The sequence below is a fragment of the Engraulis encrasicolus genome, chromosome 16 (assembly GCF_034702125.1).
Source record: "Engraulis encrasicolus isolate BLACKSEA-1 chromosome 16, IST_EnEncr_1.0, whole genome shotgun sequence".
Lineage (NCBI taxonomy): Eukaryota > Metazoa > Chordata > Actinopteri > Clupeiformes > Engraulidae > Engraulis > Engraulis encrasicolus.
Window position 1 is genome coordinate 53,801,543 of NC_085872.1, and position 20,000 is coordinate 53,821,542.

At 44.2% G+C, this 20,000-nt stretch overlaps 1 protein-coding gene across 1 annotated transcript in view; it reads left to right on the forward strand.

Moving 5' to 3' along the window:
• The window catches only part of LOC134466170 (unconventional myosin-X-like), a 68,893-nt gene that overhangs the window by 532 nt on the left and 48,361 nt on the right, over positions 1-20,000 (forward strand). The window contains exons 1-3 of the mRNA XM_063220067.1: positions 1-1,327; positions 15,798-15,896; positions 16,580-16,738. The exon at positions 1-1,327 is cut by the window's left edge and continues 532 nt beyond it. Coding sequence (XP_063076137.1) covers positions 1,307-1,327; positions 15,798-15,896; positions 16,580-16,738 — 279 coding nt within the window. The 5' untranslated portion in view covers positions 1-1,306. The remainder of the gene's footprint in view (positions 1,328-15,797; positions 15,897-16,579; positions 16,739-20,000) is intronic.

The following is a 20,000-nucleotide window of genomic DNA, read 5'->3' on the forward strand; positions in this document are numbered from 1 at the left end:
GATCCTTGTTTTGTGTGCATGTGTCAGATTTTATTCTATTGGCAGAGGTAACATGAAGGTTTTGTCTTCGGCGTTGTCTGTTGGTTCCATAACCGCTGCGTAAAATGGACTGAACAATGAGCTCTTCTTCAACAGACTGTTGTTAGTTTCTTGAAATGTATGTCGTGGTTGTGGTTGTGAGACGTATGGATCCTCTTCACATTACTTTTCCAAAGAAGGAAAATGTTTCTCTGCATGTGGCGACTTCTCCAGCTGTGTGCTATGTGCAACAATACAAGGAACAGCGATGCAGTATGCTAACTAGTCTATGAAGTTTCACATGACTTTCCTAAACACGACAGAGTGTGTAACTTGTCCAAATTAGCTCTGCCTCTGTGTGTGAAGGGGAAAAACACAAAACAAGGATCCGCGAGGAACTAACTAGTCATGGATACAATTTGATAGGCCTAGAAGGAGTTTTATTTGTCACGTGCATAGAGTTAGAACGTGCAACATGCGGTGAGGTTGGAGTTCTGCGGATCTTTGAATGGCTTTCAAACACACGACCAGGACTGAAGCTTCACAGCGAGGAAATCAGTTGTCGACTTTGCAGGCCTGATGCGGAGGGCTGAAATAGGGAAAGTAGCTTGATACTGTTATTTGATTGAACGAACATTAAAGCAAGACGTTTCGTGTGTCACCTTTCCATGTCATTCTGAAACAAACACGAAACGTCAAAAAGCTTTATTTGCTCTGTGTTCCAGAACGCCTTCTAACCAAAACCAAAGCATCCTCCCTGATATAGAACAAGGAAAAGGGACAAAAACCAATGCACTATCATTTAGTTTACCAAAGATTAAAACAAAAAGACCTAATTTTCATAGGCTTGGTTATAGGCCCTATAGCCCAAACATTTTGAAAGACTCCAAGGCCTTTTGGAATAGCCTTCATCAGGGAATGTTCCTGTTTTTTTTCCAAAACAAGGAAACTAAGTGGGGACTTCATTTGAAAGTCAAAGCGAATCCGGATATTTTTTCATTCATTCACTGACTCCCATCGTCCATTTTACCTCAAGACACAAGGCAGAGGGAGCAACGCACGAGCGTAAAGAAAGTATTCCGTTACTTTTTGGAAATGGATTAGCCTCATTAGGACGCTTGAAACCCCGCAACGGAGCCGGATATATTCATTCATTCGTCCATTTTTTCCAAAGGCAAAACCGAGAGGGCAAAAACTAAAATCCGAAAACTATAAGGAAAGAAGATATATGGATCAATCTGGACTGTAATCTGGACCGTTTGGCGCTTTGGCGAACCGTCAGACAATCATGGAGCTACTTCTTCGAGAGGTAAACTTCAAGTGTGTGCGCGTGTTTGTGTGTGTGGCAGAGAGAGAGAGAGAGAGAGAGAGAGAGAGAGAGAGAGACAGAGAGAGACAGAGAGAGACAGAGAGAGACAGAGAGACAGAGAGAGATTGTTTGTTTGTTTGTGTTTGTGTTTTGGTGAGGTGTTTGAAGTGTTCTTTTTTTAGTTCAAACTGTAACTGATCGATCGCCGACCGTCCCTTGTGTTCATGTACATGTTGACGTCTGTAGCGCACAGAGGGGCGCGCGCGTGTGTGTGAGTGCGTGTGTGTTTATGTCCTCACACACTGACCTGGTTCCGAGAGAGAGAGAGAGAGCAAAGAAAGAAAGAAAGAAAGAAAGAAAGAAAGAAAGAAAGAAAGAAAGAAAGGAAACCAAGGGGGGGCCAAAAGGGACCAAGAAAGCAGAGGTGGAATGAGAACGGCAAACAGAAAAGAAGAAGAAGAGAGAGAGAGAAAGAGAGAGAATGAGAGGGAAAGATAGAGAAAGAGAGAGAATGTTCATGAGAGAGAGAGTGATAGATAGAGAGATGCAGAAAGAAAACGATGCAGACAGACAGAGAGAGAGATGCAGAGAGAGAGATAAAGAGAGAGAGATGCAGAGAGGGGGGGGGAGATGCAGAGAGAGAGAGAGAGAGAGAGAGAGAGAGAGAGAGAGAGAGCTTCAGAGTGGTCCAGGTTGCTTGTTTGAAGACTTTGTCTCTCAAGGGAATACTCAGGAATTTCCTTCCCCCTCCAACTTCACACACACACACACACACACACACACACACACACACACACACACACACACACACACACACACACAAACTCGTACACACACACACACCGCATCCCCCCTCCAAGTTACCCCCCCCCCCTGCCCAAACCCATCAACCTTTTTCCTGTTTCTTTTCTTAGAAAGAATTGCACACACACACACACACACACACACACACACACACACACACACACACACACACACACACACACACACGCACACACGCACACACACACATAAACTATCTTCTCTCATCTTCCTCTCATGGGGCAATTGTTTGCCCAAACAAACTCACATCCCTAATCTTGGCACATCTCTCTCTCTCCCCCCCCCTCTCGCTCTCTGCATCTCTCTCTCTATCTCTCTCTCTCTCTGCATCTCCCCCCCTCTCTCTCTCTTTCTCTCTCTCTCTCTCTCTCTCTCTCTCTCTCTCTCTCTCTCTCTCTCTCTCACACGCACACACACACACACACACACAGTCTATTAACACTTTATTAACATGTATTGATCAATTAGGCCACTTGTGCGAACTGTATGCAGATGTCAACTGCAATTTCAGGGGGCCTCTATCCGCTAGAGTCGTATGAATACTCTACTCAGACTCCAGGATTGGAAGTCACTTTGGATAAAACGTGTCTGCCAAATGTAATGTAATGAAATAGGTTACATCTGAAAAGAACAGAGAGGTGATATGAATTGGGGCAGGGGGGGCATAGTGATTAGATCAGGGGTGGGGAACCTATGTCTCGAGGGCTGTCTGCGGCCCTTGAGGCTGTTTTATCCGGCCCCCGATATGATTTTAATGTTATGCAGCCTCACATGAAATATGACATACTTTGTAAAGGAGTCTTAGAAAATACATTTGCAATACAATTAAGTTATATTCAGGGGACCTAGAGAAGGTGGGGTCTGTTTTAAAGGTGGCTGCCTTCAATATAGGCCTAAAGTGCAGGGGGAAATCCTGGTTTGTGTTCATAAAGCGGCCCTCGGAGGACTTTTGCGGCCCTCGGATGAATTTGAAGTGGCCCCCCAAATGAAAAAGGTTTCCCACCCCTGGATTAGAGGGCTGTTGGACTATGGGGGGGGGACTATGCCAATTTGTCTAATTAGGGTAGTCATAGGCAAGTGGTAAATGCATCAGTCTTGTAGCCCAAAGGTTGCCGTTTCGACTACCGACCCACCAGGAGTAAATAACCCACCAGTAGTGATTAACCAGTGCTTTCCCCCATCCTCCTCCATGTCAGGGGTACGACTGCTAGAGTCATGGATATGTGATTGAGGTATCAGTCTTGTAGCCCAAAGGTTGCCGGTTCGACTCCCGACCCGCCAGGTTGGTTGGGTATAGTAATTAACCAGTGCTCTCCCCCATCCTCCTCCACGACTGTGGTGCCCTGAGCATGGTACCTTCCCACTGCACTGCTCCCTTGGGGCACCATTTGGGTGTTTGCTTTCTCATAAGAGGGAGGCATGAATGCAATTTTGTTGTGTAATGAGCAATGTGTGGAGGTGAGTGCTGTGTCACAATAGCTGTGTGTATATATGGACACTTCTGATCCAATTAGAATAGGAATATTTTTTTAATCCGATCAGGAATCCCCTTTTATACGGGCCGATCGTAATAGAATTCTTTGATCAGATCAGAACTGTAATTGGAATAGAAGAGGTGGTGTAGTCCGATCAGATGGTCAATGTAGCCTATACACTCTATTCCACTTGGTTGTTTGTGACGCAATCGTGTCACATATTTTAACAAAGTTGTCCTAACATTTTCACGCCACTCTTGGTCGCTGAATTCCTGCAGAAAAACTCTCTCCCACTAATCCTGGCTCCGTACTCTCCTCCACAGACTTCTTTCTTGTATGTGAGGTGTTTTAAGTGAACTGATGACAACAGCACGTCGAAGTGCCGCTGTTTAGCACCTGTCTGTAAGCGAAGGATTAAGTAGGCCCTAGAGCAGTGTCGCTTCCTGCTTTCAGAAAAATTAAAAATATCAGTAAGACAACAGATTTGTCCATCTCTATCTCCGTTTCAACCATATAACCAGGCCTGTTACTAACCACGGTCCCTGGTAACCGCGCGTGACACGTATTGGAACGTTCGAGGTCATTTCAATGTATAGTCTACACTTCATTCAGACTAATCGGATCAGAACTATTCCGATCGGCGAAACAAGCGCCATATATACACAGCTATTGGCAATGGGTGGGCTAAGGCTTTCAGCTACCTGTTGTGTTGTGTTACTTGAGACAGGTCTTGATCTTGAGACCACTCTTACAGTTCTTCTCTGTTCACTATTTTGTTACTCTTCTTGTTTTTGCAAAACTCATCACACAGATGCACAATCTATCACCAAATTGCACAAGCTTCGCCTAGCCTATAGCACAAAACGGCTTTGCAATCAGTTTGTAATTTTATAAGACACAATTTGCAAACAGTACCTAAACACCCATTTATCGAACATTCGTTTTGCATAGTAGCCTAACTGTGAACACAATTCACGTTACGCAGATATTGCTTCCAAGCTTCAAATCTTTGTCGTTATCATTTGTCGTCCCATAATGCACGCCATAGCCTACTATCTGAGGCACGCTGTAATAGTCATTTGCTACGCTTACATGAGCCATTTAATTCTGAAAAAAAACCCTGACTTCAATTCTAAATGAAGCTTAGTTCCGCTTTGTAAACGTCATGTAAACACCTCTTAATTCAGGATGAAAGGAAAGATCAAAGTAAATTCGGTGGAACTATTTAATTCTGAATTATTAACATGGTAAATGGTAAATGGACTGCATTTATATAGCGCCTTTCCACTCCTTCGAGCACTCAAAGCGCTTTACATTTATGCCTCACATTCACCCATTCACACTCACATTCACACACCGGTGGCCGTGGCTGCCATGCAGAAAAAAACATCAGTTAAACGTAACTTACTGATTGAAAGGTTAATTGCCGTAGTACTACTCTACTATGTTATAAAACAGGGCTTTTAGTAATGCACTACGACTCGGTCATTGCCATTCTGGTAACAACAAATGAATAACGCTGTGTGTTAATGGGTTAGTGAATAGAGACAGCAAGAGGCAAAGTGTGGTTTTAATTTTTACTGTCTGTGTCTAATTGCTGCAATGTGTGCTAGTAACGTGATGGGTGTGTTAACAATTAGGTACAAAAACATTTTTTACAGTTGTGTAGAGTTAAGCAAAGTTTGTTTATTTGTCTAACATATTTACACAGTTCTGCTGATTAATTGTGGTGTTGCTGTGTCTGTCTGAAGAGTTCTACAAAACAGCTTAAGTTACAAAGAGTTAACATTAATGATCAGAAAAAAACAAAACAAAAATTAGCTTCAGCTTTGAACCTCTGGGGATCCTTAGGTATTTTTTTGGGTTCCTCCACAAACCAGTTACGCCGTGACCAACTGCCACATTTGAATTTGAAATTTCAAATTTGAATTCCAGAGCTGTGATGATGTCACAATGCTCTGCCAGGTTACAGGTGGTGAGCTGATAAGAGATGTCAGTTACGCCAACTGGACCAAATCCAACTGCAGATGATGAGGCGTGTGTAAAAAGAGCTTACTCACATGAGGCTGCCGCTGCACTCACTCTCTCTTTCTCTCTCTCTCTGTCTCTCTCTCTTTCTTTCTATTTTTCCTCTTTCTTTTTTTCCTTTCTTTCTCTCTCTCTCTCACACACACGCCTTCGCTGTATTGGACTCATTCCAGCAGGTGGAAGAGATAAGGTGTGTGTGTGTGTATGTGTATGTGTGTGTGTGTGTGTGTGTGTGTGTGTGTGTGTGTGTGTTTTCATAACAGTCATGGCCTACAGACTGCGCGAGTGAGAGGTCGTCAACCTACACACGTGCACGCACACACACACACACACACACACACACACACACACACACACACACACACACACGTCAAACAAGCTTCAAGAGCAGACATCAGGGACACACATACTCTACCATTCTGTCAGGTCCATTGCATTCAAGAAACACGAGGCAAGAAATTCTGAATGTAATGTCTTGATTGAATAGTTAAGAACTAGGTTTGGCTTTATGTTTCTGTTCAGGGCATTTTCCAGGTGGGGCTGGACTGGTCATCTGGCATCAAGAAAAGCATACGATGCCAAAACGAAACATTTTCTTGAGCTTGGTTGGTCACAGACAGGAGTTGCAGCATCTTTCTATAAATACTGGTAAAACTTGGCTGTGGCTTGAAATAACTTCAGCCTTATTTTTTGGTTTTGGAAAAATCAAAATGTTCTATCATGATACTGCAACGTATAGTTGCTAATGGTGTGGATTGGCACTGCCCTCACGATCTGATTCGATCACGATTCGGGAGGGAGCGATTCGATCTGATCCGATTCAATTCTACAATGCATTGCAATGCATTACATTTCTTCTGAATGCAAAGCAAATGTTTCATCAGTCATGATGAGGCAATACAAGTAGTCAGATACTGAGCTACAATATGGCTGTTTTCTGTATCAGTCTGGATCAGTCTGTATCAGTCTTGCAATGCTTTGAAGTACTTTAATTTAATTTAACATTCATTTGCTCCCGAAATATCCACGGAAGTAATTGAAACTTAAAAAAATTGCCGCATCGATTCTGGAACTTGCCGCATTGAATTGGATCGTCCATGCCCCACATTGCATCGCCGGATTGATCATTGTTGACACCACTAATAGTTGCACTATTTTTTTAAATTATTTTCACTAAAAGTTGACATTCATTGAAGCCCACATTCATTGAAGCCCAAGCCCACATATACCACAGTAGTGTACATTCTATTGTTTGTTTGTTTGTGAAGTTTGTGAAAAAGATCCTCAGTTAGTCAGTAGGCCTACCTACTTTTTACCGATTTATTTTCATGAAGATGTCTTAGAGAGAGAGAGAGAGAGAGAGAGAGGGAGAGAGAGAGAGAGAGAGAGAAATGATTGAAAATGAGAGATGGAGTAAGGGAGAACAGAGGGAGAATGAGAGAGAAAGAAACAAGGAGAGAGAGAGATGGATAGAGAGAGGGGGGTTGAGCGGTCTGAAAGAGAGCAGCAAAAATAACATGAAGAGAGAAGGGGGTTGAAAGATAGAGAGATGGGGGAGAGAGGTGGAGTAAGAAGAGAGAGAGAGAGAGAGCTTGAGTGTGTGCGAAGGAGAGCAAGAGAGATAGCTTGCATATGGAGAAGAAGAACAACAGAGAGAGAGAGAGAGAGAGAGAGAGAGAGAGAGAGATAGAGGGAGAGCGAGAGAGAGAGAGGGAGAGAGATGGATGAGAGAGAAGGAGAGAGAGATAGAGGGAGAGCGAGAGGGAGAGAGAGAGAGAGAGAGAGAGAGGGAGAGAGAGAGAGGGAGAGAGAGAGAGAGAGAGAGACAGGAAATGGAAGTCAGGGAGCGAGAGAATGAGAGGGAAAAAAAAGAAAAAATGCGCCAACTGTGTGTTTGGTGTGTGTGTGTGTGTGTGCGTGCGTGCGTGCATGCGTGCGTGCGTGCGTGTGTGTACTGTGGTGTCAAATATCAGGATGTGTGTGAGTGTGCCAGTGAGAACCCACACGGAACAAAGACCCAGTGTGTGTGTGTGTGTGTGTGTGTGTGTGTGTGTGTGTGTTTGAGTGTGTGTGCGTTTGTATGTGGCATGACCTTTTACATAGACTCAAGCATCGAAACGTGCCCACGATTAACACACACACACACACACACACACACACACACACACACACACACACACACACACACACACACACACACACACACACACACACACACACACACACTCCACTTCTTCAGTTGTGTCTGCAATTAAAAAAATTCTACTGACACACATTTAGCAGCTGCAAGGTAAAGATCTAGAGCAGTGTTTCCCAACCTTTTTTGTGTCATGTACCCCCCAAGACTTTTTGTTGTGCCACGAATACCCTCTAACTTGTTTTACATCGCTTTTTCTATTGCAGTGTGACTATGCTCCATGCATTTCTTAAAATTACATTTTTTCAAGTACCCCCTGCAGTGTGCTCGCGTACCCCTAGTGGTACATGTACCCCTGGTTGGGAAACACTGATCTAGACAATTGAAACCATAAACTATAGAAAGTATATTGTCCACAGACAAGAGTTCAGATCCAGCACCTCCTCCTCCAAATACCAGATCCAGCACCTCCTCCTCCAAACATCAGACNCAGCACCTCCTCCTCCAAATACCAGACCCAGCACCTCCTTCTCCAAACACCAGATCCAGCACCTCCTCCTCCAAACATCAGATCCAGCACCTCCTCCTCCTAACATCAGACCCAGCACNTCCTCCTCCAAATACCAGATCCAGCACCTCCTCCTCCAAACATGCCAGCTACCAACTACTGCTGATCAGGGCCGCTGACAGCTGTAGCTGGGCCCAGGACAAAGTCATCTGAATGGGCCCCCTCACCCATTACATACAATGCAATGCAATGCAATGAGAAGCCAATTCTCCCTGGGCCCTGGACAAAGTCATGATGACATCTGAATGGGCCCCCACACCCAATACATACAATGCAATGCAATAAGAAGCCAATGATATGACATGCAATGCATCTTTACAGTGGAAGTCTGCACCTTCCTTTCAGTCATAGGCAGGGCCGCTGACAGCTTTTGATGGGCCCAGGGCAAAGTCATCTGAAAGGGCCCCCTAACCAATAAATACAATGCAATGGAAACCCAGTTTTGGGCCCCCTGTCTGTCTCCCTGGGCCCGGGACAACTGACCCCTTTGTCCTCCCCTGTCGGCTTCCATGCTGTATTTTAACTAGTGTTGCACCGATACCATTTTTTGGCCCCGATACGATACTCGATACCTGGCCGTGCAGTATCGGCCGATACCGATATTATACCGATACCGATACCACCCTGTGAAGGGCTGCAGTGCATACTACTTGGATGTAAAATCATTGCATGGCTTTGTCAGGCTTCTGCCTACCTTTGTGAAACAGGAAAAAGACTAATACAAAGTGAATCCAGCAAAACTTTTTATACATTTTAAATACCTCTATGGAATAACTAATTTCAAGGCTGTTTAAGTGCCATACAAGCACCTGTAAATGGTATCGTTGCCCTATTTGTTGGTACTCGCCGATACCGATACCACCATTTTAGTGCCGATCCACCGATCCACTGATACTGGTATCGGTATCGGTGCAACACTAATTTTAACCCAGTAAGACACGGCCCCTGATATAACTCAACTGTTTTTTAGAAGAAGATACCGCACACTCTTGTCCATCGTGCTGCAATTTATTAAGAAATCAACCTTTTCTCAACTTGAGAAAGGCCATATGGGCCGAAACGTTGTTTTCTTAATAAATTGCAGCACGATGGACAAGAGTGTGCGGTATCTTCTTCTACAAAACTGATATACCCGCTACCTGCACCTCGAAACCTCCGTTGGTTTCCTCCTTCAATAAATCAACTGTTACCAGAATGTCCATGTCGTTAGGTATTACTAAAGGCCCTGTGTACAGTCATAGTGGTGTAGTACCATGGTAGTAATGTATTTCTAAAGGCCCTGTGTACTGTCATAGTGGTGTAGTACCATGGTAGTAATGTATTTCTAAAGGCCCTGTGTACTGTCATAGTGGTGTAGTACTATGGTAGTAATGTATTACTAAAGACCATGTGTACTGTCATAGTGGTGTAGTACTGTGATAGTAATGTATTACTAAAGGACCTGTGTACTGTCATAGTGGTGTAGTACTATGGTAGTAATGTATTACTAAAGGCCCTGTGTACTGTCATAGTGGTGTAGTACTGTGGTAGTAATGTATTACTAAAGGCCCTGTGTACTGTCATAGTGGTGTAGTACTATGGTAAAGTTTGTTCAGTGACTGTTACAGCGTTCCACTGGTATGTGCGCTCTCTATCTCTCTTTCTCGCACTCTCGCTCTCACACACACACACACAACTCAACTCAATTCAATTCAATTCAATTCAATTCAATTCAATAATGCTTTATTGGCATGACGAATCTGTCATAGTGGTGTAGTATTATGATGGTCAAGTTTTTTTTCCGTGGCTATTGCAATGTTCCAGTGGTGCGACGGCGCGTGTTAAGGGGCTATGAGATTTTTTGAACTCGTTTTTTTGAGAAGCCAATCATCCTTAGTTCTCTCTTTGTCTGTTAAATACAAGTACACACGCAAACTCTCTCTCTCTGTCCCTCTCTCTCTCTCTCTCTCTCTCTCTCTCTCTCTCTCTCTCTCTCTCTCTCTCTCTCTCTCTCTCTCTCTAACACACAAACACACCCTCTGTTTACATGTCACATGTCATAACACTACAGTGAGGTGTGTGTGTGTGTGTGTGTGTGTGTGTGTGTGTGTGTGTGTGTGTGTGTGTGTGTGTGTGTGTGTGTGTGTGTGAGAGAGAGAGAGCGCCTCCAACTACTTGACCTAATTTCTGTAATCACACACACACACGCACGCACGCACGCACACACACACACGCACACGCACACACACACACACACACGCACACACATACACACACACACACACACACACACACACACACACACACACACACACACACACACACACACACACACACACACAGAGACACACACACACACACACACACTTGTCGGGTTTAGTCAAACATACCCAAGCTGTTGACCATCCAAACGTTGTCAGGAGCACCAGCACACGCGCACACACACACACACACACACACACACACACACACACACACACACACACACACACACACACACACACACACACACACACACACACACACACACACACACCACATCCCACATGCTCCTGTTCAGTCGCACACACACACGCACATGCACACACACACACACACACACCTCTCTCTAGTTTAGTCAAGCATACCCAAGCAGGTTTGACCATCAAAGCACCAGACCCTATGTTGTGATACACACACTCACACACGCATGGATGCGCTTGCACTCGCACGCACGCACACACACACACACACACACACACACACACACACACACACACACACACACAAATGCACACACACACACACACGCATGGATGCACGTGCACTCGCACACACACATGATGTGCTTCTTCTGTGTGCTGCCCAGTGCATTAAATAGGGCTGATCTAAAGTTGTTGTTCTTTTTGATTCCCGATGGTAAATGGATTGCATTTATATAGTGTTGTTTTCCTTAACGGGACACTGTGCAGGAAATGGTCAAAAAAGGTACTGCAACTATGCTGCTCATTGAAACTGGGCTGTATATTGCCAAATATGATATTTACATGAAAGTTTTCGAAGTAATAAGCACATATTTTCTAGTATGGTCCAAGCAGAGTCATTTTTGCAGCTAAAAATGGCTATTTTTGGAAATTCAAAATGGCGGACCATGGAGAAGATCCCCCTTTTCATGTATGAAAAGTGCAATTTTCCCAGTCATAATGAATACTTAGAATTTGATGGTGGTGGTAAGTATTCATGAAATAGGTAACATTAGTGAATGGGCAGCATGAATTCCTTTAACGGGGCCTCTACAGCAAAAAGCAAGCAGCATATGATTAAGGAGGACAGGAATTAGCTATGCCTAAGGTGCTATCAGAGAAAGATGATCAGGTTAAGGGATACACCTGAACCAATTAGTTAATGCAATTTAGAGGTGGGGGGGAAGGGGTGAGCTTCTTGACTACCATGGCCTGGCCAGAACTAACGCTGACACTTACTTTATTCAATTTACTTAATTATTTATGTTGTCTTGCTACACTTTTCCTGCCAACTTGTTGCCTCCCTCCCCCCCCTAGCACACCCTTGTGGCCCCCACCAAGGCGTGTGTGATGGAGTGATCATCACTAGGATTGTGGGTGTGTTCTGACTAAAGTGCCAGCAAGCCGGGCTCTTTGGTGTAGCAGTCAGAGCCCTAGTTTACTACCCTAGAAGGTCTGGGTTCGAGTCCCAGCTGGGCAACTCTACTCCCCTTCGCTACACAGTAAATTGTGTAGTGTTAAAATAACACTTAAAGAGTTAAAATTAACACTGTTCTAGTGTCTATTTGGTCCTGCTCCAGATCAGTGTTAAACACTGGTGTTAGATTTATAGTGTTAAGCTAACACTATAAAGAGTAAAGCAGTTTCAGGGAGCACCCTACTTACATTTTTTTAGTTCTAAGCAGGTTCCTGGAACACAAGCCCTTGGTTCCAGTTTAGTTCTGGGTACGTCCCCAGAGAGTCATGTTTGGTTATTTTTCCGTTCTCACTTGGTTGGCAGGAACGTTTAATTTTCGTTCCTAGAATGTTATATGTGTAGTTCCCATTCCGTTCCCTTATTGTTCTCTCACCGTCACTTTATTCCTGTTCATGTCATGTTTGCTCCCTTGCCCTTCCCATGTAGTTCCCTTAACCTTGTTGGTTGCATATTTGGTTCCTTAGACATGCTCCTGATGTTCCCCCAACCTTGTTTATTATTGTGAATGTGTTTTGGTCCTGCCCCACTATCTCTCACCATAGTTGAGGTACCCTGATCATGGTAATTAAGCACCTCCCATCCTCCACCATGACTGAAACACCCTGCGCCTGGCATCAGTTTGCCACACTGCTCTCTTAAGATAATGTTTAAAGTTGCTGAAAACATGTAAAATGTCTATATTTTATGTATTAGTCTATACTGTACTGTACCACAATGTGAGAGAAATTTCAGCTGAGCATGTATGAACACAATCTAGTGGGGATTAATACCAAATGTTTTCCTTAATGAAGTTTAAAATATAACCATACCATCTACTTCAAGTGCACAATGGAGCAAGCAATGTAACATGTGCTGTTACTGACCAGCTCACAAAGCAAGGCACAAGATGTAGCTAACAAATGCCATAAGCCAAAAGCGCCTTTAGCTTGCTTGCAAACATCAAGTGCACAATGGAGCAAACAATGTAACATGTGCTGTTACTGACTAGCTCACAAAGCAAGGCACAAGATGTAGCTAACAAATGCCATAAGCCAAAAGCGCCTTTAGCTTGCTTGCAAAGCAGGTAAACAAGCGCTATGCTGTGCCATGCTGACCAGCCAGCAGGCAGGCAGGCAGGCAAATATTTAAAGCACTGTGACAGTCCAGGTTTATATACAGGCTCAAGAGTACCATGTGACCAGATTGATTAGGAGTTTTTCAGGTGCAAGCAATTGAGTCATGACATACCAGCACTAAGTAATTAGGTTTGGCCAGGCGCTGATGGACAGATTGGTTGTGAGGGGCCTGCTTGTTACCGGCAAAGGTGTAACAAGTTCTCAAGTTATTTCTTTCACTCAACACATCTTTTGTGTGATGTTGTGTGCACAGCCAAACCTTAGATCAACCCAACCAAGTTGAGTTAAATGAATGAAATGGAATAATAAAAAAAAGATTGTGTACATGATTAAATCTGGAGGAAATACTGTTACTAATATGTAGACGTATATGATTTAATCGGGTGGACAGTCATCATTGCTTATGCTCTGAACAACACAGTATAAACAAAGTTGGGGGAACATCAGGAGCACGTCTAGGGAACCAGACGTGACCAGACCTATAATGTAACCATCAAGGTTATGGGAACCATAAGAGAACGATGAGGGAACAAACATGAAAAGCAATACAGGTACGGTGAGAGAATGGCGAGGGAATGGAATGGGAACCACACATATATCGTTCTGGGAACTTAAATTAAACTTTCCTGGCAACCCAGTGAGAACCAAAACAGAACCAAAAATGACGTATCCGAAACGTATCCAGAACCGAACCGAAACCAATGGCTGCTTGGTTTTTACTGTAACCAAAGGGAACGTTTCTAGGTGGTAGATTTTGGTTTGGTAATAACCCCAACCTTTAGAGAACCAAAAGTCAAATGTTCTCTTTACGTTCTCTGTTACTAGGGCATACAATGGCGCAGACAAACTCCATCACCTCGAGGAGGCGGGGGCTCTCTGGAGTACTTCTAACTCCACACAATTTAACAACTTCATTTGTCACTGACACTGGAGAGCATCTCACTCCATTTGGTGTTGGAATTACTCCAATAGTGTTAATAAGCCTTAACACTGCAAAATTAACACTGGCAAATTTACTGTGTACGGCGTGACATTAATGTCTTTGCCCACCGGCCCTCATAGCTACTGGATTTTGCGAGGTCACTTGCCGCTTGGACTTTCTACAAGCTACAGGTTTGTTCTTTTCCTTAAACAGTTCAACAAAGACGCTTTTGCACACCTCTGTAGTTGGGCAGGTGCGTAGGATGTTATCCCAGTTAAGCGGGGTTGTCAGTCAAGTGCAAAGAAATCTCGCACTCTGTCTATTCCACCAAGAAACTTTAATACAACGTTTCGGTCATCCGACCTTCACCTGAAGGAGGTCGAATGACCGAAACGTTGTATTAAAGTTTGTTGGTGGAATGGACAGTGTGCAGGATTTCTTTACACTTGTTCTTTTCCTTACCAGGCTAAACTGAAAAAATGAAAAATGAGAAAAGGTCGCACCATGCATAGCTTTCTTTATTATTACACAGACGTGTCATCATTCTGCCTTCCTCAGTGTTCCCCCAGTTTTACAATATTTTGGTTAGCACTCTTAAAAAAAGAAGAAAAACTTGTTGAGTTAAGCCTGCTTTAAACTTTATGAACTTACCATGCTAAACCAAGAGGTTTAGTGGACATTTTTGCATGTAAATTGGACACATAAAAAAGTGAAGATACTTTTCCCCCATTTAAATACAAACAATTGATGGCAAAAAAACAGAATAAGACTATTGTGATGTTTCATGTCCACTAATAAGCTACCTGCCAACGTGGCTAGCTAGTGAGACCAAATTTAAGTTACTTCGAGCCACAGCCAGGTTCTACCAGCATTTGGCCAGTTGGCAGGTGCCAATGCCAAGCCCTGGTGCGTAAGCCGGTGCCAATGCCAAGCCCTGGTGCGTAAGCAGGTGCCAATGCCAAGCCCTGGTGCCTAATTTGAAAACCACTGATCTAAAAAGAGCATTTGGTCCCAGAGTACTTTCTGAAGTGTTGAATCAACTCTTTGTGTTCTCTGTGCAGCTGAGCAGGATGGCTGCTCCTCAATTGAACATCATGGCTGCTCTACGCTCTGAGCAGTGTTGCCAGATGTGTGTGATCAAATCCCGCCCAAAGGGTTCTCAAAAAACGCCAAAATGCGCTAAATTCCTCCCAATTTCAACAAATTGCATTGATTTCTAAGGGCACAAAGCTGCAGAAAAAAACACCAAATAGTAAACTTTTCCCGTTTTTACCCGCAGACGGCCATCCCAAGTAGCCCAATTTGGCGGGTAACGGGCCAATCTGGCAACACTGAGCCTCACAGCTCTGGCAGATGATGCACGACTCGACTCATGCACCTCTTATTACCAAGCACAGCTGCTGCTGCTGGGTGTGTGTGTGTGTGTGTGTGTGTGTGTGTGTGTGTGTGTGCGCGCGCATGCGTGTGTGTGTGTGTGTTTGTGGCTGAATGTACACAAGAATGTGAAATATGTTTAAACCATAAAGCGTCCACTGTCGGGGTCATTTATGCCACACACATACACACACACAGACACACACACACACACACACACAGACACACACACACACACACACACACACACACATGCACAAGTTGTACTTGTGTTTTTGCTAATAACTGTGTGTGTGTGTGTGTGTGTGTGTGTGTGTGTGTGTGTGTGTGTGTGTGTGTTGTTTCTTACAGGGGTCGCGTGTGTGGCTGAAGGAGGATGGCGTGTACCTGCCGTGCTCCATTCGCACCTGTGCAGAGGGCGTGGTCACCTTCGCCTGTGACTACGGAGAGGTACGTATGTAGCCACTGTTGGTCACCTTCGCCTGTGACTACGGAGAGGTACGTATGCAGCCACTGTTGGTCACCTTCGCCTGTGACTATGTAGAGGTACGTATGCAGCCACTGTTGGTCACCTGTGACTACGGAAAGGTACGTATGCAGCCACTGTTGGTCACCTTCGCCTGTGACTACGGAGAGGTACGTATGTAGCCACTGTTGGCCTGTGACTACGGAGAGGTACGTATGCAGCCACTGTTGGCCGCCATTTTTGTAGTTGCATAGCTGTGTTTTATAATTGGTTTCCATATGAAAGACTACACACTGAGCTACCTGAAGAGGACATTTTTGTAGTCCAATAGCTGGAGAAAAGTACTTAAGTATAAGGCAGTACGTTAATATTCCCACTTGACTATGGCATTAAAAGAGCACTCCTACCTCTATTCAAGTCGGTGTCTATAGCAGTGATATAGCACTTCTACTATATGTAGCAATGGCAATTGCCAGCAGTGTCGTTCAGGTGGGTGAAGTGTGACTGAGTCTGTATATAGGGGGCCCACACACAATCCGATTTTTGAAGATGGGTGGGGGTCCATTGGAGTGGATAGGGCTCGAAATTTGCTGAGTGTGTGTGTGTGTGTTTGTGTGTGCGTGCGTGCGTTCATGCGTGTGTGTGTGTGTGTGTGTTCCCCTCGCAGGTCTACACGTATAAGGTCAAGGCCTTGACTAACCAGCGCGTGAGTGCAATGCCCTCAGAATGCCACCAGGGGGTGGAAGACATGTCCACATTACAGGACCTCCATGAAGGAGCCATACTGCACAACCTGCACCTCAGATACACACAGCAGCACATCTACGTAAGTCGCTACCTGAAGAGGCCATATTTGTAGTTCAATAGCCATGTGTTATAATGGGTTTTAATGGGAGAGAAGCAGGGCTTGAAAACGAAATTATTTTTCAAACGTTCCGTTCCGAACGGTTCAGGCAAGTTTCAGTTTAACGTTTTCGTTCCTGCAATCGTTCCCCCACAAAAATATCGTTCCTGAACCGGTTCGGAACGAAAAATAACGTTCGTTCTTAACGTTCCTGCAGTGTTTAACGGCCATATTAAGTCTACTTTCGTGGACTTTATCTTAGAATAGACGTACTCATTATTTCCCCTTGATTTACACAGCTATTCTCAAAAATAATAACACACCCAAAAACACTCAGATGGGCTATCCATCCTGGCAGATTTAACCGGATGCCTATAATTCTTATCAAAAGCCTATGCCAGCCCAGTAGCGGTGGGTGGATGTTGATTAGGGAGGCACAATAGTTTAAAAAAATAGCCAGAGAGAGTTCCTAAAAAAATCTCTGGAATAGCGCAGGTAAACGTCAGCATAATAAGAGGTGTCGATAGGCATGGATTTCAGTTCTTGCCTAGCTCTATTTAATAGGCCATGATGAGGTTTGCAGCAAGTGAACCGTGTAAGTAAAAGGGACACAGTTTGCTCCACAAAAAAATCCCAAACTGTTTTGAGATGTGCACGATGCAAGGGGTCACTAGTTCTAGAGAAGGGACAGGTTGCATAGTCTGAAACCTCGGATATGCTCTCATATCGGCTACCAACCATTCCAGTCCATCACCACAAAACCTGAGACCTTTTGTAGCCTAACAGACAAGCGTCACAAAATGAGTTTCCACGTAGTCCATCCCATCAGCCCAGCCTCTGCACGACAGAAGAGAATAATAACTTAAACAACAACAAATGCGCTGTCTTTCTCTATCCCTGCTTGTTGTCACACGCGACCTACTGTTATTCGTGATGACAGCCAGGAAATATTGCGCAATAACTTACTGAGGAAACCATCGAAACATTGAGCGGGCCAGCTAACGTCAGCTAGCATCTGTCCATCTGCCACGAATGACTTCATCCCGCATTGACCACAACAACAGATAAACAAGACGTCCTTACAGCACATAAAACACCAGCTCTCACCTCTCTTCTCTACAACCGACAGTGGGATACGCTGCGCACAACAAAAGCACTTCAGTAACTTTACGACAACATAATTTGCCATAACCGCATTGAACATCGAGGCACTCGGCGGTGCCATTACAAGTAGTAAGCTAAACATGACTTACCCACCAGTTGCCTCTCGAGAGCACTCTGCGAATGAGGTTCATCAAATCGCCTATCCAATTCCTTTGCAAATCATAGACTGTATGGTCCAAATACTCTGTCCCTGTAGGAATCCCAACACCGATCTCAAGACATGTTCTCTTTTGCTCTCCATGGTGTCAATATAAAACTCTGTAGGCCTACTGTCCGTGAATGAGACTGAAGAACAGCGCGGGTAAAGTGTCACTTCTCTTACAAAAACTTATTTGATATTGGGTGGTCAACAACTTTAGGGCGGGTTTATTAGAGCCAACTTCCAATCACTACGAGAAAGCCAGGAGAACAGAGACAGTTTAGTTCTAGTTTCCTATCAAAATCTCTGAGGAGAAGCACATCCTAAACTGAGGAAGTTTCTCCATACAATGCACAGTCGCACTCTGATTGGCCAATGCTCCTCAATATGTTATCAATCGGCGGCAAGAGCTCAGGTGAAGCAAAATGCTGTTGCTGTATGCATGTTTCCCCTCATACACGTCAGTAGCCGAACTAAAAGACTGCTCGTCGCCATGGTTGCTCCTCAAACAAAATCGAGCACTTGTATGAAATAAAGAGAACGAAAAAAAAACGTTATTAACCGGTTTGTGGATTTCAGAATAACATTTTTGTTCCGGAACACTTGAAGACCATTTCGTTTTCGTTTCCGTTTCCGTTCCTTGTAAAATTCCATAAAATTTCGTTCGTTTTCGGTTTTCGTTTTCGTTCCTTGAACCGGTTCGGAGCCCTGGAGAGAAGACTACAATACAGGACCTCCATGAAGGAGCCATACTGCACAACCTGCACCTCAGATACACACAGCAGCACATCTATGTAAGTCCAAGACTGACGAGGCCATATTTGTAGTTCAATGGCCACGCCTTATAATGGGGTTTAATGGGAGAAAAGAAGGAAACTGCCAGGCGGGATCCGCGACGCGCAATATCGCGCTGGGGGTGTGGTCACGGATACTCCCATTAGATTCTCCCCGGGGCTAACTACGCTGCTCACCCGACTTTCGACCCTCGCGGCGCGGCCTGTGTCTCATAGCTGACAACGGGTAGACCGAGCGAGATAACAAACGGCGAACGGTCGTTTGCACACATTACTCACCCAATATCACAACACAGTGTGTACATGGCTTAAATGCGATTGTATTTTGGTCCTAGATAACATTTAAGCCCCATTATATTATTATAGAAGTACAGAAGTAGTCTAATATAAGCTTGTAGCTGCCTGGTTCTGGTAAAATGCTAACATTAGCTTACCCGGTTAGCTCAAAACATCGAGTGATCAAATGGCAATGTGGGGTAACCTATTTGTGTTACATAAGTTCGTGGTGCATTTTTACATCAATCCGTGGTAGTCGTGACATTTATAAGCATTTAGGGTCTTTATATTAAGCAAAAACGTGATGTTGGAAATCACAGAAATCGCCGCCATGTTTTTCAATTTTTTTTGTAACTCCCGCCCTTGCTACCCATACGCCCATCTGATTGGTTATTGGACCATCAAATATGCATGATATAGAGAGCTCGTCTATATCAAATCGCGTCCCGCTCAATGAGAGCGGAGCGGAATTACTCTGTGTGGGTACGGGCCGTAAGTCCAAGACTGACGAGGCCATATTTGTAGTTCTATAGCCACACCTTATAATGGGGTTCAATGGGAGAATAGACTACAAGGCTACATGAAGAGGCCTTTGTTGTTCAATAGCCATGTTTTTACAATGGGTTTCAATAGAGCTCGAAAGTCCCGCCCCTTAGTTCCGCATTTCACGGGACCTAAGCTGACCATCTAACAACATGGTAGCGTGTAAATATCTTCCGATCACAGTCATTATATGCGCTGGGCTCCAAATATGCTGTTTAAGAGGCTAGATAAAGATTATTCATGCAGAAGCATCAATGTTTTGTTCCGAGGCCGTTTGCATGAAAAATGTGAAGAAACACAGCTTTCTAAAAAGTTTGGGGGTTCGTAC